This window comes from Thamnophis elegans, chromosome 11 (assembly GCF_009769535.1).
Source record: "Thamnophis elegans isolate rThaEle1 chromosome 11, rThaEle1.pri, whole genome shotgun sequence".
NCBI lineage: Eukaryota > Metazoa > Chordata > Lepidosauria > Squamata > Colubridae > Thamnophis > Thamnophis elegans.
Window position 1 is genome coordinate 39,546,345 of NC_045551.1, and position 27,892 is coordinate 39,574,236.

At 37.8% G+C, this 27,892-nt stretch overlaps 1 protein-coding gene across 1 annotated transcript in view; it reads left to right on the forward strand.

The window, feature by feature from the left end:
• The window catches only part of TUBGCP3 (tubulin gamma complex associated protein 3), a 79,259-nt gene extending 51,689 nt beyond the window's left edge, over positions 1–27,570 (forward strand). Inside the window, exons 12-22 of the mRNA XM_032226661.1 lie at positions 3,727–3,837; positions 5,094–5,202; positions 7,135–7,324; positions 10,110–10,245; positions 11,600–11,668; positions 13,679–13,814; positions 19,760–19,848; positions 19,998–20,129; positions 20,355–20,495; positions 20,808–20,924; positions 26,850–27,570. Of these exons, the coding sequence (XP_032082552.1) occupies positions 3,727–3,837; positions 5,094–5,202; positions 7,135–7,324; positions 10,110–10,245; positions 11,600–11,668; positions 13,679–13,814; positions 19,760–19,848; positions 19,998–20,129; positions 20,355–20,495; positions 20,808–20,924; positions 26,850–27,008 (1,389 nt within the window). The 3' untranslated portion in view covers positions 27,009–27,570. The remainder of the gene's footprint in view (positions 1–3,726; positions 3,838–5,093; positions 5,203–7,134; positions 7,325–10,109; positions 10,246–11,599; positions 11,669–13,678; positions 13,815–19,759; positions 19,849–19,997; positions 20,130–20,354; positions 20,496–20,807; positions 20,925–26,849) is intronic.
• The last annotated feature ends 322 nt before the right edge of the window (positions 27,571–27,892 follow it).

A 27,892-nucleotide genomic window follows, 5' to 3' on the forward strand; every position in this document is an offset into this window, starting at 1 on the left:
GCCCCCTATGTCCCCAACTACACCAGGGGGTTCTCCCAGGCACAGGACCGTGGCCAGGACCGAGCTGGGGCCAGAGACAGGGGGCGCCAGCAGGGTCAGGCGCAGAGTAGACGGTCCTCCCGAGGAGCGGGCAACCGTTCCTTTCGTAGATACTGCTGACTCGCAGGAGGTAGGGGCCATAGGAGGACGTCTCTTGGCCTTCGCCCACCAATGGGCGGAGCTCACATCAGACCCCTGGGCCCTTCAAGTGGTGAGCTTGGGTCTCACTCTAGAATTTCTATCCATCCCCCCGAGGAGGTTCATCAGGTGCCCTGTGCCCAGGTGCCCGTCGAAACGGCGCCTTATGGACGCCGAGATATTCCATCTTCTCACCATCAGGGCCATAGAACAAGTACCCAAGGGGCAGGAAGGCCTAGGGTTTTATTCCATCTTGTTCCTGGTACCAAAGAACTCCGGGGGATGGAGGGCAATCCTAGATTTGAAACAGCTCAATCAGCATATCAAATACCAAAAATTCAAAATGCAGTCTCTAAAAAGCATATTGGCTTCCATCCGCCAAGGCGACATGATAACTTCTATAGACATCAAAGAAGCGTACCTCCATGTGCCCATTCATCCGGCACATCGGAAGTTCCTGCGGTTTCACTTCAACGGCCGCCATTATCAATACCGGGCCTTGCCATTCGGCCTCTCCTCGGCCCCGCGCACGTTCACCAAACTTCTGGCAGTGTTGGCAGCTTCCCTTAGCTCAATTCCAATACGCATCAATTGTTATTTAGACGACGTGTTGGTGTTGTCGCCCTCTCGAGATCAGGCTCTCCGAGACCTACAGGTCATGATGGACTCATTGCGAAACCATGGGTTTGTCCTCAACCTGCCCAAGAGCCATCTGCGTCCAACCACGTCCCTCCTTCATCTGGGAACCACCATCAACTCGATGTCGTGCGAGGTTTTCCTGTCCCCGGAAAGGAGGCAGAGCATATACCATCTGGCGCATCATGTGCTATCTCAACGGCGAGTACCACTGCTGTCGCTGTCCAAACTGCTAGGAAAGATGATCTCCTGCATCGGCGTGGTGCCCTGGGCCAGGTTCCATGCGCGCCCTCTCCAGTGGTTTCTGCTGCCCTTCCAGAGAGCGCATACCAGTCATTCCCACATCAAGGTGCAGCTTCCGGGCAAGGCCAGGCGGTCCCTGCATTGGTGGATGTCGTCCAGGCTCCTCCGGGGATGTCCATTCAAGGAGCCGGACCGCGTACAAGTTACAACGGACGCCAGTTTATTTGGATGGGGGGCCCATGCCCTGGACAGAGTGGCCCAAGGTCGCTGGTCAGATCAGGAGCTGACGAACAGCATAAACTGGCTGGAGTTGCGGGCCATCCGTCTAGCTCTCCTGGAGTTTTGGGACATTGTATCTCATTGCCATGTGTTAGTTTTGACCGACAATGTGGCCTCCAAGGCCCACATCAACCGCCAAGGGGGAACACAGTCCAGAGCTCTGATGCTGGAAGCGGAAAGGTTGTTCCATTGGGCGGAGCCCAGACTCTCATCGATTCGGGCGGAGCACATCTCGGGCGAAGCCAACACTCAGGCGGACTGGCTGAGCAAAGCGACTGTGGATCAGGGGGAGTGGCAGCTCCACCCCATTCTCTTCCAGGAACTCTCTCGCCGCTTCGGCCTACCCGAGGTGGATCTGTTTGCTCACCCGCACAATGCGCAGCTTCCCCGGTTTTACTCCCGATACCAGACTCCGGGGGCGGAGGGAGTAGACGCTCTACGCAGTCGGTGGCCGGCCGGCCTTCTTTATGCCTTTCCTCCTCTCCCGATCCTTCCGTCGGTCATTCAGAAGATCTTGGCGGAACAGGCGGAAGTACTGCTGGTCGCTCCGATGTGGCCCAGACGTCCCTGGTACGCAGACCTCGTCCATCTGTCCGTTTCGCGTCCTTGGAGGATTCCGGACGACCGGATTCAGCTCAACCAAGGGGCTCTCCTGCACCCGAGCCCTCAGCTGTTGCAGTTAGCCGTGTGGCACGTGAGCGGGTGATGCTAGCGGCCCTTCACTATTCAGATGAAGTCATTTCTACCATTCAAGCGGCCCGTCGCCCGTCAACTACCCGTATTTACGAGGCTACCTGGCAGGCCTTCTGTCGGTGGTGCCGGCGCACCAGGGTCAATCCCATCAAGGCCTCGGTGCCCCAAGTTCTGGATTTCTTGCAGTCCGGCCTCAACAAAGGGTTGGCGCCAAACACGCTTCGCCGTCAGGTCACAGCCTTGTCGACGGTGGTCAGGGGTGGCCAAGGCCGCTCCTTATCTCAGCACTCGCGGGTTCGGACCTTCCTTAAGGGTGCTTCCAACTTACGACCGCCGACGGTACACCGTTATCCCACGTGGGATTTGACCTTGGTTCTCAGGGCCCTAACAGCTGCCCCCTTTGAACCTCTCCATTCCATCAGCCTCCGATTATTGACGCTCAAGACGGCTTTTCTGGTGGCCATAACATCGGCCAGGAGGGTGTCAGAGCTAGCAGCCCTTTCTGTTCGTGCGGATCTTTGCATCTTCCACCCGAACAAGGTGGTGCTTCGTTTGGATCCGACCTTTCTTCCGAAGATAAACTCGTTGTTTCACAGGACTCAGGAACTTGTCCTGCCGGACTTTTGTCCTCACCCGTCTCATCCGCAGGAACGCCAGTGGCACCATCTGGATGTTCGCAGGGCTCTTCGTCGCTATGTGAAACGCACTGCGTCGTTCCGAAGATCAGAGGCTCTGTTCGTCTCCTTCCAGCCGTCTTCAATGGGACAGAAGGTGTCCTCCCACACCATCGGCCGATGGTTGAAAGCTTGCATTGCGTTGGCGTATGACACCCACTCCAGACCGGTTCCAAGGCGGATCACTCCTCATTCCACCAGGAGTGCGGCCACCACAGCGGCCTGGGCGACGCAAGCGTCTGTAGAAGAGATTTGCAGGGCGGCCACCTGGGCGTCGCCCTCACCTTTTATTCGCCACTACAAGATTGATGTCTTTGCCTCGGCTGAGGCGTCCTTTGGGCGGAGAGTGTTGCAAAGGGTCCTTCCGTCTGCGGAGGAGCCTGACCAGCCTAGCTCCCACCCTGGGACTTAATTGCTTTGGCATATCCCATGATTGGATTCCCGGAGCAGCACACAGGAGAATGACCGTTGTCTTACCTGAACAGTCCTTCTATGGGTGCTGCGAAGGGAATCCAAACCCGCCCGCAGTTTCGGCTGGTCGGTTTGGTCGTGACTCTGTGACTTTCTTATTTCTGACTGGACTCGACTAGGTAGTGCCTGATGGCCTGCGGCTTGATTGACAATTGACATATTGTTCCTTCGGTGGACTTCGTACGAGAAACTGAAGGGAAACGGAAGTCCAGTCAGAGGAGGCGTGACTTTGAAATTTGCATACTCAGTCTCAAGGCTAGAGGGCTAAGTTAACCCATGATTGGATTCCCTTCACAGCACCCATAGAAGGACCGTTCAGGTAAGACAACGGTCATTTTGGCCAAGAGGTTATGACTAAGCAGCAAAGCTATTCTGATAAAAATATAAATAATGAGGCATTGAATAGAGAGCTAGATTAAATGATTTCTAAGGTACCTTCCAAATCTTCTGTCTACAGTACATATAAATATATATTAGTTTTTACATATAGAAAAATATGTGTGATTATATATGTATCATATTTAGGCTTATTGTAAAACTGTTTTATCCACAGTTCTTTGTAGCTTCAGATCCTACAGTGAAAACAGATCGGTTGTGGCATGACAAATACACATTGAGAAAATCAATGATTCCTTCTTTCATTACAATGGATCACTCCAGGAAGGTATGAAAAAATAAACCTGAGAAAATATTCTGATCACTTTAAAATTGACTGTTGCACACATACATACAGATATGCACACACATAATATGGGAGCAGACCTTATAAAAGTTGATATTCTATAACACAAGTGGTTCTTAAACTGGGGATAATTTGGCACATCCTGTGCATAAGAGGCAATTTATAATTGATTTTTTTGTGAGAGTCCAGTTTGGAATTGCTACCACCAAACCACTTGTGTGAAATAACACAGGTGAGGAGTAATGACATTATTTGGGCCTTGGAAATGGGCCTGTTGGGTCAAAGACCCACTGCTATAAAGCCTTTTTCTTCAGACTAGCCCCAAAATTGGGCACATAGAACCTTTTTTTTTTACATTAAATGGGAAAAACATTCTACTAAACCAGGCATCCAAAGTGGTAAACTGGCCCTCTTTAATGGCCCTCTTTACTTGCTAAGTCTGCTTAGAGTATAGAATTGGGAGGAGCTATTGAAGCTTTATTGAAACAATGTTTATTGTTGTTTACTTTTTGTATGCTTTTTTTTTTTTTTGCCAAGAGGTTATTACTAGGCAGCAAAAGCCAACACAGTTCTAGGCTGCATAAACAGAGGGATAGAATCAAGATCACGTGAAGTGTTAATGCCACTTTATAATGCCTTGGTAAGGCCACACTTGGAATACTGCATTCAATTTTGTTCACCACGATGTAAAAAAGATGTGGAGACTCTAGAAAAAGTGCAGAGAAGAGCAACAAAGATGATTAAGGGACTGGAGGTTAAAACATATGAAGAACAGTTGCAGGAACTGGGTATGTCTAGTTTAATGAAAAGAAGGACTAGGGGAGACATGATAGCAGTGTTCCAATATCTCAGGGGTTGCAACAAAGAAGAGGGAGTCAAAATATTCTCCAAAGCACCTGAGGGTAGAACAAGAAGTAATGGGTGGAAACTAATCAAGAAGACAAGCAACTTAGAACTAAGGAGAAATTTCCTGACAGTTAGAACAATTAATCAGTGGAACAACTTGCCTCCAGAAGTTGTGAATGCTGGAAGTTTTTAAAGAAGATGTTGCATAACCATTTGTCTGAAGTGGTGTAGGGTTTCCTGCCTGTGCAGGGGGTTGGACTAGAAAATCTCCAAGGCCCCTTCCAACTTATTCTATTCTATTTTAATAAGTAAAGTATATTCCCTGAAAAACGTTTTGAAAGGGAAAATGTTCTGTTAAAAAACTTCAAAAATAATATCCTTTTCATATTTAGGTTCTCCTAATAGGAAAATCTATAAACTTCTTACATCAAGTTTGTCATGACCAAAGTCCAACATCAAAGATGCTAGCTGTGCCCAGATCTGCAGAATCTCCAAAAGATGGTATGGAATTATAATATATTTATAATAAGTTGTTTGTTAATTTTTGCCATACAGAAGTTTGCCTTAGACTTCCATAGGAACTCAGCAGTAGCTTTGTTTTTTACTTCATTATTTGGCAGTTTATCATTATCTGAAATAATATGGTGTAAAAAGTTCAAGAGCAAACATTTTCTGACTTATATGGCACTGCATTTCTTTAGGAGATGCAGAAACACCTGAACAGTGGATTGTGTGATTCTAAATATATAGTGTGCCGTCATATATAATGTGCTTAAATATAATGGTGTTGCTAGGTTGTTATTTTCTTATTTCAGGTGTTTAAATAACAAAAGCCATAATCTTGTTGAGCATTTTAGCTTATATACAAAATGGCTTCAAATCATTGTCAGTTAAATCTGATTTGAATTATGTATTTGATTAACAAAATCAGGTTAGTTCGTGCCTTGAATCAAATTGTCAAATAAGACAACAGTCAAGTTTGGAATGCTGATTTGAACTGGGAAAGTGGCTTTTATATATTTTGTGTGTGAGTGTGTTGTGTGTGTATATATATATAATGTAAATAATTGAATTGGTCTAAAGGTACATATTTTGGAAAGCTAATTTGAAGATATGATCAAATTCATAGCCTTGAATTTCTGATTGAAAACTTCATATAATTCTAATTTAAATTCTTGAAAGCAGCTGCACTTTTTCTTGAGATCACCCAGCAACTGCTACTGCATATTCATTTATTTGTGCGCTTTTGGGGAATTTCAAAGCACCATACTATATTAATTTGCATCTCATCATACTCATATCAGAAGCACCAAGGTGCTTCCAGGATGACAGCATTAGCTGGTAACATCACTGTTGCCCGGCGGTGGGTGGCACACACTCAGTTGGAGGCTCCTTTCATAATTCTCATAACCTTCTTAAAACTGATTAGAACAGTAGGTAATTCAGTCATTGCAACAAAATGATCCAACTCGTATGTTCTGTTTAAGCACCTATTTTGTCTGTTGGTTTTAACAGTGAGCCTGTGAGCTGGGATTTCAGGTCTTTCTTAAGTTTATGTAACATTTTTGTAGGTAAAGGCAATTTTCACGAAAGCTTCACATATTGGTCAGTGCCATAGACTAGCCAAGGTGTAACTTGGACATGAAAAACAAGGCAAATTCTATTACATGTAGATAAGACCCCAGCAATACGGTGCCTTAAGTTAATAAGAGCCATGGTGGCACAGTGGTTAGAGTGCAGTACTGCAGACTACTTCTGCTGATTGCCAGCAGTCTGGCAGTTCAAGTCCCATCCGCTCAAGGTTGACTCAGCCTTCTACCCTTCTGAGGTTGGTAAAATGAGGAGCCAGATTGTTGGGGGCAATATGCTCACTTTGTAAACCTCTTAGAGATGGCTGTAAAAACACTGTGAAGCAGTATATAAGTGCTATTCCTAATGCTATTTCTAATAAAAAGCTGACTACCTGCTATCTCCACCCTTTGCATCATACACTATACAAGGAGAAACCCCAGTCTCTATATTTAGACTTTCAATGATGAAGCACATCTAGCATTGCCAGTTAAGCCACCCTCTTTTCTACAGATGGAATAGATTGCTTTTCAACTTTTTAGCCTTCATCCATCCTTCCAGAGAATTTCCTGGGATTAGTTTAGGATTCATGGTTTGGTACAAAAGAATAGAGCGAACATGCTTAGCACACTCACACAATGTCAACTTCATGATGTGAAATAAGAATCCCTGCTACCTCTAGAAAATTTACCATAATGCATTAAACAAGCAAGTATTTAATATTCTATTCACCATCAAATTATTTGAGTGTATCTGAAAACCATTCATTTTATAGAATTCAAGTCGAATAATTATACATAGTGCAAGAGTTGATAAGTTGTGCTTGTTTTGCAATCTTGGTAACTTCTTCTTTTTCTATAACAGCTGCTGAAATGTTCACAGATTTGGAAAATGCATTTCAGGGAAAAATAGATGCTGCATATTTTGAGACCAGCAAATACTTGCTAGACGTGCTCCATAAGAAGTACAATTTACTGGAGCATATGCAAGCCATGAGACGCTATTTGCTCCTTGGTCAAGGAGATTTTATTAGACATTTAATGGACTTATTAAAGTAAGTAGATTTTAGAGGAATGACTCTGTTGATCTGTGATTGCAAAAATTGTCATTTGTCACCTTAAAATTTAATGCATGATGCTTTTATGAGATAATTCTTTGTAGGATGTATAGAGTATTATTTTGTAAAGGATTATTATTTTCCTTATAAAATGGGAGAGGAATTTATCAATATGGGAATGTTCTGCACAAAAAAGAACCTTTGAAAACTCTTGTATGAAACATTTTAAGTTTGTGTGTGATTGTGTGTGTGTTTTGTGTATATATATATATATATATATATATATATATATATATATATATATATATATATATATATATATATATATAAAATTCACAAATCTCAAATTATATATCATATATATAATATGATAAGCATATATATAGAGTGGCATAAAAGTGCTTTTAAAACTTAAAACCTAGAGGGCACTGAGACATTTGAGAAACCTTGTGTGTCTCAGTGCGTGCATACACACACATATACATACACAAAGTTGTTTTTCCCCCTATTCTTTCTTTAATTAAAGAAAAATGCAAAAAAGAAATGTATCTGTGAAGCCCAATATTATATCTCTTTATCTTTTATTACTTTATTATTTTATTCAGTGATATATCACTCTACCTTAGAATTAACACTATTTTTTCAAAATTCCATTGGGTAACATTTGGTTCTTTTAGATTTTGGTGAAACAGTTTTCCCAAATTTTAAAAAGCTGATCTCTTGTATGTGTTCTTTTAAAAGTTTTTGAAAGTTCTTCATATGATATTAAACATGTATTCAAATTACTTTCAAATGAGTGTGCATAGGATTGCAGTCTGATGGCCAATCCTCTGTGTACACTCAAAAGTAACTTTCTTTTAGTTCAAATAGCTACATTTACTGCATCGTAGATGTTCATAAGATTGCACTATTAACCTAAAATATAATGCTTCTCATTCACTGTATTCAAAACTTTATTAAATTTACATTCTACCTTTTCACTAAGATGACTTCAGACATGATTATACTTTATATATACATTATAAAATAGAGAATGGATTGCACTATTTCAATTGTTTATGCATCTGCCATTAATAGAGTCAATCAAATCTTTTAAAATTCTGCTCTTTTTCCTACATTAATTTTAATTGATTCTCCCAATCTTGTTTTGTTTTCCAGCATCTTGGATTGTAAATTTGAGAATAAGAATTGCCATGATATTAAATTAATATGGTATCTTCTGGTTATTTATTGCCTCAGCAGCATGCAGGCTGCCAAATATATCCTGAAGATATAAAACTTTAAATTCTGCACTCTGGATTTTATTATTCGGTGGCTGCTATCACTGAATAATATTTTGACAAAGAGAAAGTAAAGACTACCTTTTGATGAATATATCATGATATATTTATTTAAATGTCTATTCAGATCCCAAGCTTTTAAAACTCCTGGATCCCGTACGTTTAAATTCAGCACCCCACCTACTCCCCTTCGTGTCAATATTTTTAAAAGCATCTTGGATTTTTTTTTTTACAATGGCATTTCAATAGTATAATGGCAGGCTTCCTACATGTTACTTTTCTTTTCCTTCAATAATGCCAATTTTTCATTACAAAGGATTCCATTTGCTTGCCAGACATCAAAGAGACATCTATTTGTCCAAGAACTGAATTGATGTAACATCTCTACACTCAAGTGCAGCAGGGAATGATAATGAGACAGAAAATTGGCACAACATTTTGGTGTGTCAAACACTGGAGATTTGTGAATTAATGGAAATAAACACTTTTTGACATAGAATTTTTAATTTGCTATTTCAGATTCTGGGAGTATTAGCTTTGGTTCTACATATTCTTTAATGCAAAGGGCATAACTGCATAGTCTTTGTCACTAAATTTAAATTGAAGCATCTAAAACACTTTTTGGAATCCCAAAACAGTAATCAATTTTTGAACTAATTGATTCTAGATAGGACAACCATCTTTTATACAAAAGAGTTCCCCAAATGAGTAGATAGTGTAGCTGCGTAAACAATCTTCTGTAGCCCTTTTATGTCACTTGTCTCTCCTTTGCCCCACAGGGTATGCTTGTTTAAAAAGAGGAAAATAGGAAAATCCTTTAAAAATAGGAGCAGAAGGAAAGAATAGCATTGGATTATACCTAATCTAAAAAGATTTTATATTAAAGAAAAGATTGTGTTGCATTGCTACTAGGTTAATTCAGATATGACCTGAGGTTTGAAAACACTGTCAGTTTCTGTATGAGTTCAGTTGAACATGAATGGAAGAAACTGCTGTGGTAAGCATCTTCATTGACTTCCGGATCCTGGCCCCTGGATCTGAACTGAAATATGAATAGTTGCTAGATTAGAGGTGTTGCTGTTGTTGAAATTTGTATCTCGAGTTTTTGAATTACAAAAAATAATGGGATGAAGGCAGGGGTGAAATCAACTTTCCTTCGCTACCAGCTCGCAAATGTGAGCAAGCATCAAAAACGGGACATGATGACATCTCGTGGGTGGGTGGAGCCTCCCACTGTCACTGCTACCGGTTCACCTGAACCGGATAGAATCAGCTGAATAGCACCACAGGACTTAGGAAATTTGAAAATGTGTATTTTCTTTTGTGCAGTTTGCCAAATTCTAATAGAGGCATCACCCCAGTATGGTGTTGTTGTTTTCTTTTAAAGAATTCACTAAGATAATGTCTTCACTGATTGTAAAACTATTGCATCTGCAGCTGGATAAAAATGGGGTATAGTAATGATGATGTATCTATCTTTTATTTATATTATTTAAAAATAGGCCAGAACTTGCGAGACCAGCTACAACCTTGTATCAGCATAATCTGACAGGAATCCTTGAAACAGCTGTCAGGGCAACTAACGCACAGTTTGATAATCCCGAGATCCTCAAACGCTTGGATGTTAGACTTTTGGAGGTATTTTTGAGCCATTTTAGTATCTCATGATAACATTAGATTTGATTTGTCAAAGTTAAAAAAGATATGCTTTGAGGTCAGCAGTATCCAAAGTGCTACATTTTTCTGGATTGTCAGATTTTCGTGACCTTACCGTACCGTATATACTCGAGTATAAGCCGAGTTTTTCAGCCCACTTTTTGGGCTGAAAAAAGCCGGCTCGGCTTATACTCGAGTCTACAACTGGAATCCGGCAGTGCTGTTGCCTGTTGGAGGAGGAGGGGATTCCTTCCTGCGAGACCCCGTCCAGAAAAATGCGGGGAGCGGCATTTGTGGGAACTCCGGCCGCTACCCACCCGTGGGGAGAGAGGGAAGAGCCCCGAGCGAGCCGCCTCGGTTTGGCAACCAAACCCATCCAGCCTTTTACCTCCCGTCCCCCCGCCCGCCCGCTCGCAGCCCCCTCCCCGGGCTGGCGCCAACTCCTCCCCGTGCCCGGCCTCCAGCCGAGGCAAGTCGGTGTCTCTTTAAGCTAGAGAGAGGAGGGGAGGGAAGGCAGGGACCAGCCGGCTGACAATGGGCCGGAGCGGCTGAGTTGGAGCAAATTCCGCGGCGGAGGCGGCGTCCCAGCTCCAGCGGCTCCGAGGCGAGCGGCTTGGCCCTTCCGCTGGGCGCTCGGAGATGAAGGCGCGCTGGCGCTGAGTTGAGCGGCGAGCTTGCCGAGGGGAGGAAATAAATATTCAAAAACATTATTGGTATCTATTTTTATTTTTGAAATTTACCGGTAGCTGCTGCATTTCCCACCCTAGGCTTATACTCGAGTCAATAACTTTTCCAGCTTTTTGGGGTAAAATTAGGTGCCTCGGCTTATATTCGGGTCGGCTTATACTCGAGTATATACGGTAATTGTTATTTCACTGAAAAATGAGTTCTAATACTATTACAGAGTTATAGATATTACAGAACAGTATATTGGATAAGAAAAACATAAAGCTACAATCCAAATTAAACGTACTCATAATGTATATGGACTTACTGTGTTATGTATTATGGCCTAAATTAGAGTTCTGCTGAATTTATTCTGATACATTTTTGTTAGGTGCAGTCTGATTTTTGGTAGTTTTCATTTCATCATTGTCCTTCTCTTTGCTTATCTGAACAAAAAATATCACAATTGTATTTCCATTATTTTCTGTGTTGACAAACAGTGTAATCTCCTAGCCCAAAACCAACATTTTAAATTGGCTAAGTAAGGTCTTTCTTTTACCCACTGTGTGTTGACAATTGATCATTACTAAAAGCTAGATCATGACTACTTTGGGAAATAGCTAAATAACTATGTAACTGATTTGCTTAAATATTTATAACTTTTTTAAAGGTGTCTCCAGGTGATACTGGTTGGGATGTTTTCAGTTTAGACTATCACGTTGATGGGCCAATTGCAACGGTAAGGATGTATAGCTCAGTTTGTCCATTTCTGATCTTCTACTTAGAATTACCTATGGTACTTAGTTCTCTAAATACTTGTTATTAAAATAGCCTTTGTACTTTTAGAAGTACATGATTAAAGAGATTGCTTGATATCTTTGATGTACCCATTGTATTAAGAGTACAGCCAAAATCTCAATTTTCCTAAATTATTAATGAGTGTTAAAATGCTACATTTTAAGACCTTCATTATTTGAAATAAATAATTCATTTGCTCTGTCGGAGATTTTAGAAAGTACTTAATAAATGGATTTTCATTTTCAACCATTATTCTAAAACTGTAGCAACTAATTTGGGATAATTTGTGTGAACTGTAAAATGTATTTTAGGGAACCTATTTGTACTCTTTAAATAAATCTGATATATAGTATTCATTAAAACAGATGAGAAAATAGCACCATTGTTCAAAATGCTTTTACTATATGTAAAGAATAACAGTGCTCTGTGAACAAGGTGTCAAAAATGAAACTTTGGTCAGAAGATATTTGCTACATATAGTTTAATCAAAGGAAGATAATATCTAACTTAACATTTGTTAATCCATTTGTATATTCTGTATCCTTCTCTGTAAGTTATGAATAGTTACCGAGCTATGTAATCAGTTCCTTAATATTTAATTTTTGTTGTAGCATGCTGTTAACCATTTAATGTATTTTCCTTTCATTATAATAAACTTTCACGTGTTGAGAATTGAAGGGTAGTGGAAGGGTTTTATTATAGGTATAGTTTATAATATAGTATTCTTTAATGTGATTATTTCTTAAACAAATCAATTCAACCTATATAAGGAACATAATTTAAAGCTACATAAATCATGGAAATAAAGAAGCCTAGTAGACATTTGAATCTTGGAGAAGGGAAGTGTATAAACATCTATCAATATAAACAACTGTGGCCATATATATCTGTCTTTGATAAGTCACTTTTTCACTTTCCATCCCCCATTCATAATCTAATTGTTTAAGGTTGCTATGATGTCAAATAAAATATGAAAATAAACATAGTTCCTTATGATTAGAACTTTAATATTTTAGTTGATTTTCTATATTAGGCAAAGATGTCAAAATCTAGAATATTTGACTCAAATGACTAAATTTTTTTGGATTATAAAATAGGCTTTTGGCCTTTGAAGCTGTGCATTTCTCACATTGACCTATGGATAAGAGGTGGGGAAAGCAAGCAACTGTTCTCTTAATACTTTTTGATATCAAGTTAGATGCAAAAACCTCTCTCAGATTTTATCAAATGATCTTTCAGTTAATGAACAAAAACCATTATTTCAACAGACATTAAAACATAATGTGAGGCAGAAAGGTCCAAGGAAAGGGAGATTTTATTACTTTGGGATGATGCTAACAGCTGAATCTTAGCCATCTGTTACAACATAAAGACTGATTCAGCCAATAAAATGTTATTTTTTTATATCACCGATTAGTTCTAGTATTGAAACAGCATAGAGAAATTGTAGGGGGGAATTAATGGGACTCTCCCCTCCCTATCCATTCAGATAAGGAACTGAAGTAGTAGCTAATTGTGACTGCAGCACAGACCTTAACTTTTTGGCGCATTCAGAATATGTGTACTGTATTTAGTAAAAGGTTTGCCATAACTCCTATATTTGGGCTGAAGCTGCTCTGAGGAGCAGGTACAAAAGCACTTGAATCTAGGGAAGCTGAGATAAATGAACCCAGAGCTTCTTTTGCACAACACAAATCCCCATCATGCTGTTTTCCTTGTATTTATTGTAGCACAGAGGAACAAGAGAAATTCTTACGTACTAATATGAGACTTCTTAATAATAAGACTGTAACATGACTGAGTCTTTGTGTTGAGATCCATAACTCAGCTTCTTGAGTCAACAATGATCTTAAGCTATTGCCCTATCCTTTTAATAGAGCTACTTGAAGCAATGGAAGCAACAGTACTTGAGATTGTAAAGATTGTGATCAAATGTTGCTATTATTTGCAGATGTTTACACGAGAGTGTATGAGCCACTATCTAAGGGTGTTTAACTTCCTATGGAGAGCAAAACGGATGGAATATATTCTTACTGACATATGGAAAGGACATATGTGCAATGCAAAACTTCTAAAAAATATGCCTGGTAAGGGATTCATTTCAGTACATAATTATATCAGTTTCTGTTTTTTCTCCATAATTCTTCAGATTATCAATAGAAGGGAAATTCTGGAAGTTTAAAGTCAATTTAGAGTGAGTTTAGAGCAGGAGTGTCAAACTGTTGATCCGCAGGCCGGATGCATCAGTGGCAGGCCATGCCCACCCCAGCTCCGTGAAGGGAGAAAATGTCTCGAAATGTTATGTGACAACAATGTGACGATGTGAATTTGACACCCATGGTTTCGAGTATATTGTTAGAGTAAGTTTGGTACATTGTGATCATTGAACTGATTTAGTTAAATTCAAAATGAACTTCTAATGATGTTCTGTGTGTAAGGTTTAGATAAACTTGCTATTAATTGCTACTGTGTTACAACAGAAAAAACCTAATTGCATACATAGTATATAAAGTTATGGAAATTTTTTTTTTTTACTAATTGCTACCTTCTAATCTTCATATTCTGAATAAATGTAGAAGTCTGTTTCACTTACTATTGGTTAGAGTTTCTATGTGGGTAATAATTTATCCTTGTATATTTTCTGTTCTGGAGGATTACTGAGCAAAACCAGAATTTTGTCCTCCTTTTATTGTTTGCACAGAAAAACCCATAATACTGACTGCTTTAATAGTTCTTTTTATCAGAAGGGGGCAATATTTGCAAACCAGCTCAATATTTATTTATATAAATTGTATTAAATTTGTAAATACCATAAATAAAATTTATTTATACATTTTATTTATTTACTAACCAAACCCAATGGGGATAAAGCTTATCACATTCCATAGACACCAGCAAGCAAGTCGTACTTTACAAGCTTGAGTTTTTAATGTCAATCCTTCTTTCGTTTTTCATCTTCTCCTGTCAATCTGGCATTGCAGGGCTCTTTATGGCAGCCTTGGTGTGGTAGAGGGGATGCTAAGTTAGAGTTTATTTCATCTGTAAGGCATCTATTCAAAAAATGATGCAGTTCTTCACTTTTATCACCCGTGACATTGCCATTTATAGAAAGGGTGGGTGCTGTTTAAGACACTAGGCTGGCAGAATATGAGCATTAATTATCTGCAACTATGGATATGCTGAATAGGAATATTCTTAGTTCTTTATTCTCTAGTATCAGGAGAGGAGCTTTTGCCAAAACAGCATATAATGACATTTCTGCCACTGAAATCTTCTATTGAAATCTCATTGTTTTGGTTATGTTTATAATGTGTTAGGTTTATTTTAGAAACTGGCAGCTCTCTAGTCTGAGTTATTTTATCCATCTGCAAAATGAGGATAATATCACTTGTCTTCATTACAAGCAATTTGCCAGATACTCAAAATATAGGGGGAAAACAAAATATTATTGTGATTATATTGGGATCTGACTTTCTTCATGTTTTACAACATAAATCTTTTAGCTCAAGATTGATGACACTGTAGCAGTTCAGAGATGGAAATGAAGAAAATATTTATTAGCAAAACATGAACATGCCCAGGAAAGCACGGGAAAGAAACTCAAGATTGCCCCATTACTTTAATATAAGAGGGAAAGTAGAATTATGTCAGGAATTCTACTTTCTTTCAAGAATCTATTATTAAAGTCTACTACAGAGTTGTAGTATCTCTTGTGATGTTCATTTCCTGACTTGGCCAATATTAGACTTCCATAAACAGTCAGCATAGTAATCAGAATTTGGTTCACTTGCCAGTTATTCGCTTGGAACAGGGATAGATGAATAATGAAATGTAGTTTGGAGGATAAATTATATAAAGTATGTTAAATAAGTATCTGAAAATTTTGAAATAGCCTTTACAGAGCCATAGAGCACTGTTACATGATTGAGCTGTATATTTCTCAAAGTCATTTACATTCTCTTTTTAGGTGACTAGAATTTTGTGGACTTTTTAGTTTATAATTGCTTATTGAATAATATTAGCTTCCTTGAATTTTCATAAGCTGAATATAAGTATTCTAATTAATATGTAAGCAATAATCCTTAAAGCTCACTTATTGATTAGCACAGGATTTCACATATTTTTCGGCAGGAAAGCAGGGAAATATCTCAGATAGAAATCATATTCAATTTCACAGATTTCTGAACTGCACTCCTAAAGTTAATCATAAGGCAATCCTCGCTTAGCAACCTCAATTGGGACCAGCAATTCAGTCACTAAGCCTCATGGTTGTTAACTGAAACATCACATGGCTATTAGTTAGTTTTGCCCATGATTTTACTTCTGCTTTCTCTATTAACTCTGGTTGTTGCAAAGTATGTGAGTAACAATCCTGTGATCATGAGACCCTGCAGTGATCATAAATGTACACCAGTTGCAAAATGCTTCAATGGTGATCTCATGACTGTATGATGTTATGATGGTTGTAAATGCAGCAATTGGTTATGTGATTTTTTTAAAACATCATTGTAATTTTGAAACAGTCACTAAACAAGTTTGTTAGTAAGCAAGGGCTACCTGTATAGGTTCATTGAGGAGTAGTTCTTCAAGTCTATAAGAAGTTTAAATTTCTAAAGATTAAATGACTATTTATTTTATAAGCAGCCATACTCGGTATTGTTAGGTAATTAAAAAAATAAATTAATGTTGTGAATATTTGTTTTTTAAACATCCGAGAGCTTATAAATACTAGTTTAATTGATTAAATATTTTGATCAATTAAATGTTGTTAATGGAAATTTTCAGTGCAGTTTCATCATTACACATTTCAGAGTTAATGAACCATAATCCACCAGATGGAGTCTGGTAGCTAGGTTTTTTTTGTTGTTGTTTTTTTTTGATAGTTTAGAACTGATAGAAAGTGACTGGCTCAAAATCACCAGCCAGCTCCCATGATAAAAGAGTAGAGTAGACTAGACTGGAATAGAATAGAATAGAATAGTTTATTGGCGAAGTGTGATTGGATTAGGATTAGGATTTATTTCATTTATATGCCGCCCTTTTCCCCGAAGGGGACTCGGGGCGGCTCACAACTCAGTCATGGGAAAGGAGGTACAAACGGGATAAAAGACAAACAAAAAATACACAATTTAAAAACACACAACAACCATACCATTCGAGAAGGGGGGGGCAGAAGCTCTTTAGCCCCAGGCCTGCCGGAATAGCCAGGTTTTGAGGGCTTTGCGGAAGGCCTGGAGGGTGGTGAGGGTTTGAATCTCCACGGGGAGTTCGTTCCAGAGGGTCGGAGCAGCCACAGAGAAGGCTCTCCTCCGGGTAGTCGCCAGTCAGCATTGACTGGCGGATGGAATTCGGAGGAGGCCTAATCTGTGGGATCTAATCGGTCTATTGGACACACAAGGAATTTGACTTTGGTGCATATGCTCTCAGTATACATAAAAAGACAAGATACATTCATCAAGAATCATAAGGTAGAACACTTAATGTTATAGGATACAAATAAGCAATCAGGAAACATTCAATATCAATATAAATCGTAAGGATACAAGCAACAAAGTTACAGTCATAAGTGGAAGGAGATGGATGATAGGAACATAACCATGCTCCTAATCCAGCTCTTTAACCACTATACCACACTGGTTCATGAGACTCAGTTTGAATCCTTTATTAGGACAGTTCATAACCTTTGATTAAGAGGCTGCTATCCATTATGGTTTGATTTAGGCTGAAGCTTTCACAAAAACATGTATATCTGTGCAAATGTGTTTACCGATATTTGCCAGAAAGCCAAGATGGAGAAGAAGGGCATCAAAACTGGATGGAGATGAAGTAAAGAGGGGGCTAAATGGACAGGGAAGAACAAAACCTTGTTCAGATATTACAAGGATTAAAATCAGCTCAGTATGCACCCTCTTTTAAGCACTAAGCTAAGTCTATCAGACCTGAGCTGCAGAAAAAGTTAGATTTTCTGTCTCTTTGCTATCAATAAATAGTCATTCAGATTTGGTAGCCCTACATAAGTTAATTTTGAAGGCATCCATGCTTTTCAGCCACAGTATCAGCAGTAATTCACACCTTGCCAATTCCTTTATTTTCAATAGTTTTATTCTTATCTGTGATATAAGACTATCACATTTTTGAAGTAACAAGCAAATTTTTTCTACATTATCAATATTAGTCCCCCTTCGGGGGAAAAGGGCGGCATACAAATGAAATAAACATTAGAGGAGATCAAGATTATGAAACAGTTATCTTAGAGAATGCCCTGCCAAATCATAAGATTTACAGTTTCTGACATTTTTATATATTGGATATTAATCAGTAGTTCAAGCAGGACTAAGTAAACCTATGGAATTATAGTCCCTGAGCTCTTTATCCATAAGTTGTGACTATGGTAACAAGTATCCCTCAAGTAATTGAATAAACTCTTTAGCCACATTGGTTGGGAATCATAGTGCAATACACTAGAGCAGAGGTCTTCAAACTTGGCAACTTTAAGACTTGTGGACTTCAACTCCCAGAATTCCCAGCAGAGCTGGCTGGAGAATTCTGGGAGTTGAAGTCCACAAGCCTTAAAGTTGCCAAGTTTGGGGACTCCTGCACTAGAGGGACAATAGGAAGGCTGCTTTAACTGTTCAGAATACAAGCCCTGAATCATAGGTTGTGGATCTAAAGTGAAATTTTGTTTTTTTAGTGTTTTCTGCTGTAATATTCATACTTCTGTCTGCGCTTTGCTTCAACAACTTTAATGGTCTTAATTCAGTAAGAATGCTGAAAATCATTCAGCTTCTAGCAAAACTTTCATGCATTGTTTCAGTGTGTTATATTCCTGGTATGACTCATTTTATACTAGATGTTGTGGCTTTTGTTTTTTGTGCATCTCAAGTACTGTAAAACATTTATTGTATAGAAAGGAATATCTACAGGGTAGTAATTCTTTGACCTTTCTCTGACACAGGTGGGCTATGGCAACCAGATAGGCTTTGCCATCCAGTATGCAAAAGGAAAGCTTTGGCATGGCTTTATCTTCTTTTGAAGCTTGTTCCACATTTGAGTACCCTTGACTAAGAAAACCTTATCTCCTTTCCTCACAAAGTTTGGCCTAAACATTTCAGCAAAGCTCTCTCCCAAAAGAATGTTTATAATCTCTGAGGATAAGTCTTTCCCTTCCTGTGTTGAGCATAGTAGCTACTGGAAACCACTTGTCAATCCACCTAATAGGAAAGTCACCTTTCTTTTGTGAATAAGCAAGATGTCTCATGAGTTGGAGTATTGGCCCTGGCCGAGCATGAACATTCCTCTAAAGTAAGCTGTTTATTAGAACCCCTAGGCAATATTTCTCATTTCTTTAATGAAAGGCAATATAACTTGCATTGTTCTGTACCACCTTTTTTAAAATAAGCTGCAGTGAAGAGTAAATGAAAAAGCAGAGCTGGGGATTAACAGATTCATCCATCCCTAATTATGAGGAACCATTGCTTATCTTTTGGGTTTTGTTCTCCTGCCATTTGAAATACTTCCCTTTCCATGTTCTTACTAACAGTTTGGGAGAGGGTTCTAGCTTAGTGGAAAGAGCCAGAGCATTACATTTTGAAGGTGCCAAATTCAATCTACACGTGGGGTTAGGAAAAAGTATGGAGATGTGCTGCCAGCCTTTCGGGACTAAGTTAAATAAACCAAGTATCTTAGTAAAAAGCAACATTGCTTCATTTATTATATGGAATGTATACAGTTAACTTTGTTTTCTCACTTGATTCTACTTGATATATTTGGGGGCTGTCACATTATCGTTAACTGGAAACAATGTTGACTATTAGAATTTATAGCTTCAATTTATTGGATTAAAAAGATGATGGTGTATTATAGTATATTATGATTTTTTTTTTCTTTCTTCGAGTAACCTTGAATAGTTGTTATATTTTATACCTTTCAGAAAAGGTTCAGGTTATCAAGCTCAGTTGTATTTTTTTAAAAAAAGTTAGATGAATCAATCCTTTCTAATTTTTAATATACAAATACTTTGGATTTCTTACAGAGCTTTCTGGGGTGCTGCATCAGTGTCACGTTTTGGCATCAGAAATGGTCCATTTCATTCATCAAATGCAGTATTATATTACATTTGAGGTACTCTTCAACCAACCATTTTGTAGTCTGTTTTGTTTTTGTTTTGAGGAGGAGAAATGTGTGTAGTGCCGTGCAAAGTGAAGAGTGTGCTAAATAGAGTTTCTGAAGGAAGAGCATTATTATACTGAATTCTTAAAATTATGCCTTAGATCCTGGAATGTTCATGGGATGAACTGTGGAAGAAGGTCCAACAAGCTCAGGACCTGGATCACATCATTGCAGCTCATGAAGTCTTCCTAGATACCATCATAGCTCGCTGTTTGCTGGACACTGATTCAAGAGTAAGCCTTTTCTCTATTTAAACATTATTTCTGTGATGATTATGCTCATCGCTCCCTTTTCTTTGTTTAGCAATGTGTGCAGTATAATATTTATTCAGAAGTGAAATCCCACTATTCCATAATAACAGAGCTTAGAATTGCACACCTGGATTGAGTCTATCTTAGCACTAGATATAATATCTGTGGATGTAGGATATTATTTTTACATTTCACAATTTCTTATAGATGCTTCTCAACCAGCTCCGAGCTGTTTTTGATCAGATTCTTGAATTTCAAAATGTGCAAGACACAATGTACCGAGCCGCCTTAGAGGAATTGCAGCTACGTTTGCAGTTTGAAGAAAGGAAAAAGGAGCGAGAAGTTGAGGTATAGCTCCTTTCTATGGCATTCTATGTCATTTGCTTGTATTTTAATGATACTCGAATGAAACAGTTTCTTCTGTTCTTTTTCCTGAAAAGTAATGAACAAAAAGTAGAAAAACAGTGTAGAAATTCCAGAGAATTTCTGCTGATTTTCTGTCCTCCAGGATTCAGAAATCATCAAGCAAGTTTATGACTTTGTCCCATAGTAATTAATCTAAAAAAAACCAGTGTACTTCCTTGCGTAACAAAGGATACAATGGAATAAATGTGCACCTGTCGATTTATCCCCCTATTTTTTTTAAATTGCATTCTTAAGGGTGAATGGGGAGTAACAGCTTCAGAACAAGAAGAAGAGATGAAAAGAATGAAAGAATTTGAAGACTCAATACCAAAAATGTGTTCACAGCTGCGACTACTTACTCATTTCTATCAGGTATTTTTGTTTAAATTAAGAACATTTGATACAAATGAATTAGTACTAAGTATCTTTGCCTAAAATAATATTTCAATGCAGCATTATACAGACCATTTTATGTAATTGGGTGGAAATAGTAAAACCTCATGCTATATGATTCCATTATGACTGATAAAATTGGTAACAGGATGCATTCTTAGGAGAGTAAACAAAAACATCACAGAGATTGTCCATATATCTGACTTGCTTACATAACTAATTATATTATGGATTTATATCAGATCATTACTGCTATAGATAGATAATACTATATCATCATCAAAGTGTTTTTTTAGAATAGATGTCAGCATATTTAGATATTTAATATAATAATACACATATCTACGGAAGTCCTTTTTCTTTCTTTAAAATTAAATCACAATTTAATTTAATTTAAATCACAATTTTGAGAGGTGCATGTATTGTATGTATGGAAGAATTCCAAAATCAATAAATGATAAAACCAACAGGTGCTTTACAGATAATCCCTGGATTGATTAATATATTTATGTTTGTGAGTGCATGGATACACATACAGAGGCTACATATGCAATCATATATACCTACATTCATATAATATGAATAGATATGAATGAATGAGAAATATGACAAGATGAATAATAGCACAGTCATGTTCTCAATATCCAAACTGAATTAACTTTTATTAAATAAGTTAAAATGGCTTAAAACAGATTTCCTTAATTTTGTAATTTACTTTCTGTCAATCCATACTTTACCAAACTCCTTTGTTTATTATTTCAGCTTCATTTCAAGACCCCAAATAGCTAACATTACTGATCAAAAGGGGAGGGGGGAGAGAAATCAGTTAATATAAATATAAGCAAACGGATTCACACACACCCCTTTCAAAGCAGCATGATCTTTTCCCCAAACATTTTTCTGAAGCTTTTACAGCTCTTTGAAACTGTAGGAAGGAAAGGTGGTTTAGATATCTGTTGATTGGTTGTTCCAAATGACTTAAGGCATCACAGCATTAAAAAGGCTTGAACCTAGAATTCCTGAAACTGGCATTCCATCCAGGCAGGTAGCCATATAGATATCTAGGCCCTGAGCTCTGAGGGGCTTAAAGTAGCAATCAGCATCTTCAACTGCACCTGAAAGCTAAACAGCTCCTGCAGTAGTGATATAGTGTGGTCAAATCTCAATAGATCAGTAATTACCCAAATCGCTGTTCCTCCAACTCTTTCATGTAAGGGGATTCCATGCAATCTTCATTTTGTTGACTTTGAGAGGAAACCAATAAAATTGCTTCATCTTCTGTCTGAAATTCCGCAAGACTGATCTTTTAATTTGGTGACATGCGTTTGTTTGTTTTTAATAAGTTTTGCCAATTATTTTCCTTTATATTGAAAAATTCATCATTACAACCAGTCAAGTTTTGTAAGTCAGAGGATTTTAAATATGAATTACAAACTGAAACAAGCCATAGGTGCTGTCTGAGAGATTCAGTGGAATTTTTAAAACTGTGATAAAGATTTATCTGGCACAAAGTTCAATGACTGGCATGACAATTTATAATGGTTTGCCAACTATGAAGTACCCCAAGAAGCCATGTGTGTTTCACTTTTTGATCTGATGTTTGGAAGGAAAATGGTGAGTTAAAGAAATAATTGGCAAAACTGATTCAAAAAATCAAACGCATATGTCACCAGATTAAAAGATCATTGGATATACCATGGAATGCAGTGAAGGTGTTCACTAAGTGGAGAAAAGATGGCACAACAGTGACATTACCAAGAAATTATTATTCATAATTAATTAAAAAAGAAGAAGCAAACTGGTCCAAGAGGCTGCCAAGAGACCTACAGTACCATTAAAGCAGCTGCAGGAATTTCTGGAAAGTATTGATTGTGCTACATGTGACAACCATCTCCTGTATTTTTTATACGTCTGGGCTGTGGGGTACGGTTGCAAGACAGAAGCCTTTTTTTTTTTTTTAACAAAAATCTATATGAAGTCTGACAAAAGCATGTGGGAAAATGTGTAATAGTAGGAGGAGGCCAAGGTTGAACCTTTTGGCCATAATTCCCAAAAATTGGTTTGGCACAAAAACAAAACTGCACATCACCAAAAGTACATTTTTGAAGCATGGTGATGGCAGTATTATGCTTTTGGCTGCTTTTTTTTAGCTGAAACTGAGCCTTTAGTCAAGATGGAGGGAATTATGAACTGTTCCAAATATATCAGTCAATTTTGGCACAAAATCTTCAAACCTGTGTTAAAACGCTGAAGATGAAGAGGAATTTCATCTTTCAACACGACAATGATCTGAAACATACCTCCAAATGAACAAAACAATAGTTTCACCCACCACAAGATGGAGGGAATTATGAACTGTTCCAAATATATCAGTCAATTTTGGCACAAAATCTTCAAACCTGTGTTAAAACGCTGAAGATGAAGAGGAATTTCATCTTTCAACACGACAATGATCTGAAACATACCTCCAAATGAACAAAACAATAGTTTCACCAGAAGAAGTTTAAAGTTTTTGGATGGCCAAAGCCCAGTTGAAATCCAATTGAAAATCTGTATGGAGATCTGAACAAGGTTGTGCACAGAAGATGCAATCTGTCAATCTGGAGCACTTCCGCAAAGAAGAGTGGGAAAAGATTCGCATCGCAAGATGTGCTAGGCTGATAGGCTCCTACACCAAAAGACTGAATACTCTCATAAAATCAAAAGGTGCTTCAGTATTAGTTTAAAAGTGGGCACACTTATGCAACCATTTTATTGTAAGTTTTTTTTTCTTCTAAAAGTTTTCAGTTTGTTTAATTTAATTTTTTTCATCTCGGCATTTTATCAGGGTGTATATATTGTTTTATATTCACTGCATTAGATATTCGTTTTTCACCTCCACATAGTATACCAATGATGAAAATGATATACAAGCTGCAGTAAGGAGCACAGTGAAAAAATGAAACTAAAATATAAAAAAGAGAAAACTAATGACAACAGGTACAGCAACTAGACTTAATGTTGGCAGTGAAGTGGATAATTTCTGCCTTTTAGGATCAGCCATCAACAATAAAGGAACAAGAAATCAAGAACTATACCACAGACTAACACTAACATATTCTAAGGGTTGAAGGCCTTAGAAATTATATTCAGATGCTCTGATGTGTCTGTGATTGCAAAGATCAAAATTATGCAGGCAGTGGTATTCTCTGTAATACTCTGTGGAAAGAAAATTGGATTTTGATGAAACAGGATAACAAGAGTACTGATACTTTTTAACTTTAGCGATGGAGAAGACTCCTGAGAATACTGTGGCCAAGAAAATGAACAAATGGATCATTGACCAAATCAGCCCAGAATTCTCACTCGAAGCACATCCGACCAGGCTCAGATTATTTCACACATTATGTGAAGGCCCACCTCTCTGGAGAAGGCTGTATTGATGGGAAAGTTAGTAGGAAAAGGGAGATGATGATCAGCAGCAAAGTGGATAGATTTGATTACAGTAGCAGTGGTACACTCTTTGAAGGTCTGAAGGGCCAGATTGGAAAGATCATCGTGAAGAAGAGCTATGGATGTAGTTGCTGACAGACTTGATGGCACATAGCAGTTTATCGTGATGTGCTAAATTAACTTCAGAACCTTTCTTATATGCTATATTTTCAATTTCAATAAACCAATTTTGTTGTATTTAAGTACAATGACAATAAGGATTATACTTATACTTATTCCTGCCCTTTCTGTTTCTTTATTCTTTTTATTTTAGCCCTTGTTAATAGATAGATCCCATTATATCTTACCATAATGAAGGGTATAAAGGAATCTTCCCTAACTGTCACTCATGCAATCCTCTCATATTTTTCCATGTTGCAAATCAAACTATGGAATTATTTTTAATCAACCAAAACCACCTTTATCAAAATCATAGTACAGGAGTACTATCTACTATAATCAATCAATGGCTTCTGACTAACTTCCATTGCTTCTCTTAAGGAACCATTTATTCTTCAACAATGGTTAGATGAAACTTTTTGAACATTTTTCTCATTCTTCAACTTAGAAATTGCTTTTTTTCCCATTTCTAGTTTGTTTTCATTGGAGCTTTTCTTAAGTAACAGTAAGTTTTGATGTGGCTTCTTTTTTCTTCACTAAAGAAGCTAGTTATATTACTTTCCTTTTTCTTTAACCACTGTTTTGGCCCTTTTCCTTATTCAAAAAAGTTATGTTTTCTTGAGGATTATTTATTTCTTTGAGATACCCTAACTTTCATCTATTAATTTAATATGGGGATTCTTATTTAAAATAAATTAGTCTGCTATCTTGGCTCTCTTTAAAATTGCAGCTGTGAGAAAACTTGTTCTAAGCCCATGTTTCATCATCTTCTAAAGGAAATTCTCCTTAGCCCCGTCTGTCCAGTTTTTTCAACAATTGACGAGTTTTCTAACCTTAGATTATATATAAGATTTTAATGTTTCCTCTAAAGCAGTGCTTCCCAAGCTTTTTCCTTCATTATCCAAAACCACTTATTCAAAAGTCCTTTTTACCCAATGTAGGTAAAACAGTTTAAATGTCCCTGTTGAGATTGGGTAATGTGTTCATGTGTTGTTACATCAAATAAACCCAAAACGCTGCAATGCTGTTGGGAGGTAGGTACATTAGCAACAAACCCACTTGACCTCCAAGGTCCAACTTCATCAACAGGGACTCACACCCGACAAGCTCTGGAGCAGGGATCCTACGAGGAACTAAAGACCTTCGGACGATGACAGCTAAACAAAAACCTAATACCCAATATACCTAGGTTTGGGAAGCACTATTCTATAAAGAAATCAAAACTCATTTTAAATTGCTTATAAACTGATAATTTGAATACTGAAGAGTCAGCTTGTTCCTTTCAAATTTCCTTAGCAGTTTTCTGCTAACTCCTCATGGAATCAATTTCATAAATTCCTTTTTTTGAACTTTCTCTTAGAAGCTTTTCAATACTGTTCAAGAAAGTATGAGGTAAAGTCTTTAAGGTGTGATTTTAATAGGATGTTCCGCTTCTATTTGAAATACTTCCCTCTCATATATCTTCCTCTGGCTCCTTTAGCTTTTCTATTTTGTTGAAGTAATCTGACTGGCTGTGGCTATGCTGGTTCTCCTGTGGATATCCTAAATATTTCCCTCTCTCAGTTCCCCACTCCTTTCTGTATACTTTTTAGCAATGTTGCTTGTGCGATGAAAAGCCTCATCACTTTTGCCCTCACTGTGAGAAAGGAAGTCTCTCTCTTCCAGCTGCCTTGGTCGTTCTCCAAGGTATGACTTCCATAACTGTTAGGTCTTATGTCAAGGATCTGTTTTCTGCTCTTGTCCTTTCCAATTATAGCATCTCCAACAAGTTTTATCTCACAAATTGTTCAATTATTCTGTTTTCCACTGAGCTCTTCTTTTGGATCGCTAACATCTAGTGCAACAGCTCAAAACCTCCCCTATGGTGGTTACCACATGCTACATGCCCCCTTTTCTGGTTTTCCTTATTTTTTTCTCATTTCAAAAATTAAAGCCGAATCCCCTCAGCCAGGGATTTCTCTAAAGGAGTTACTGGTTTTACAGATATCACCAATCGTTTTTTTAACTTGGACATAATTTTGTTATTCTTTATTTCTTTAGATGGAACACAATGGAGTGGGGAAGAGAGAGAACCGTTTAGTTGGTTTTTCATGAGTAAAGAAAGGAATAGGATGAGTTTTTATTAAATAATTTAAAATGAGCTTGTTTTATGATTTTTGTAATGAGATTAATGCTTTATGAAATGTGACTTTCAGTAGGAGGCCCTTGATTTGAAAAGTTACACATAACTTGCTTTAGTATTTAGTAGTATTTAGTACCACTATTGCATTAAAATTGTCAATTTCTTCTGATCTTTTCCCCTTTTCCTTTCAGGGCATTGTACAGCAGTTCTTGGTGCTCCTGACCACCAGTTCTGATGAAAGCCTCCAATTTCTTAGCTTTAGACTGGATTTCAATGAACATTATAAAGCCAGAGAACCGAGGCTTCGGGTATCTTTGGGCACTAGAGGGCGACGTAATTCACACACATGAATTTTTTTCTGCAGCAAACATAACCAGGATCGCTCACCTGGCTCACTCGAAGTGTAACTTGTTGGATGTAGCAGTGATGGTTGAGAGTATGAAACCAAATGGCATGCAGTAGTGTTTGTCATTCTTGCAAACAACCTGTTTTCAGTCATGTGGTTGTGCAACACCAGTAGAGAAAGCAAAATACTTTCCTTTCTGTATTTAATAAGTGTTACAACTAAGTGGATTTAAATTGTTTCAGTTTTGTTATTGAAAAATCACTATATTTTGTTTGGATCGTCTGAGAAACTATCCACTGTAATTTTATATTTGTCTTTAGGACATCATTTCCACTTATAGTAAGCACTGTTCCCAGTTTTCCGTTTGAACTTGGAAACCAGTTTTATGAAAATTTGCTGCTGGTCAAAAATATGTATCCAAGGTGTTTGTTTGTTTGTTTGGGGCTTTTTTTAGTAGGGAAAATATGTCACATAAATTACTTACATTAATATTTTCAGCATTTTCAAAGCAATGATTTATTTTTCCAGAAAATTTTTAACTGCTTATACAGAAACATATTAGAAACATAACATGCACAAATATCCTAAAATAAAGAATTCAGTGCTCTCAAGTAATTAAAGTTGTAAATATAAAATAGATGTGAATGAAGTATTTTGTGTTCAAATCGGATGTATGCAAAATTAATTTGGATATTGAAGACTACTTATTTCTCTTTCCTTGCCTATTTTTTCATTGTAAATATTTATATATTGCTGTCCAAATATTACAGGGAAACACTTTTGTAAAGAAGCCACTATATATCAAGTCATTCAATTATCCATTTGTTATATTCACAGGTAAAATCTTAGAAAATAAACACAATTATCTTTCAAACACTTTATCTGTTT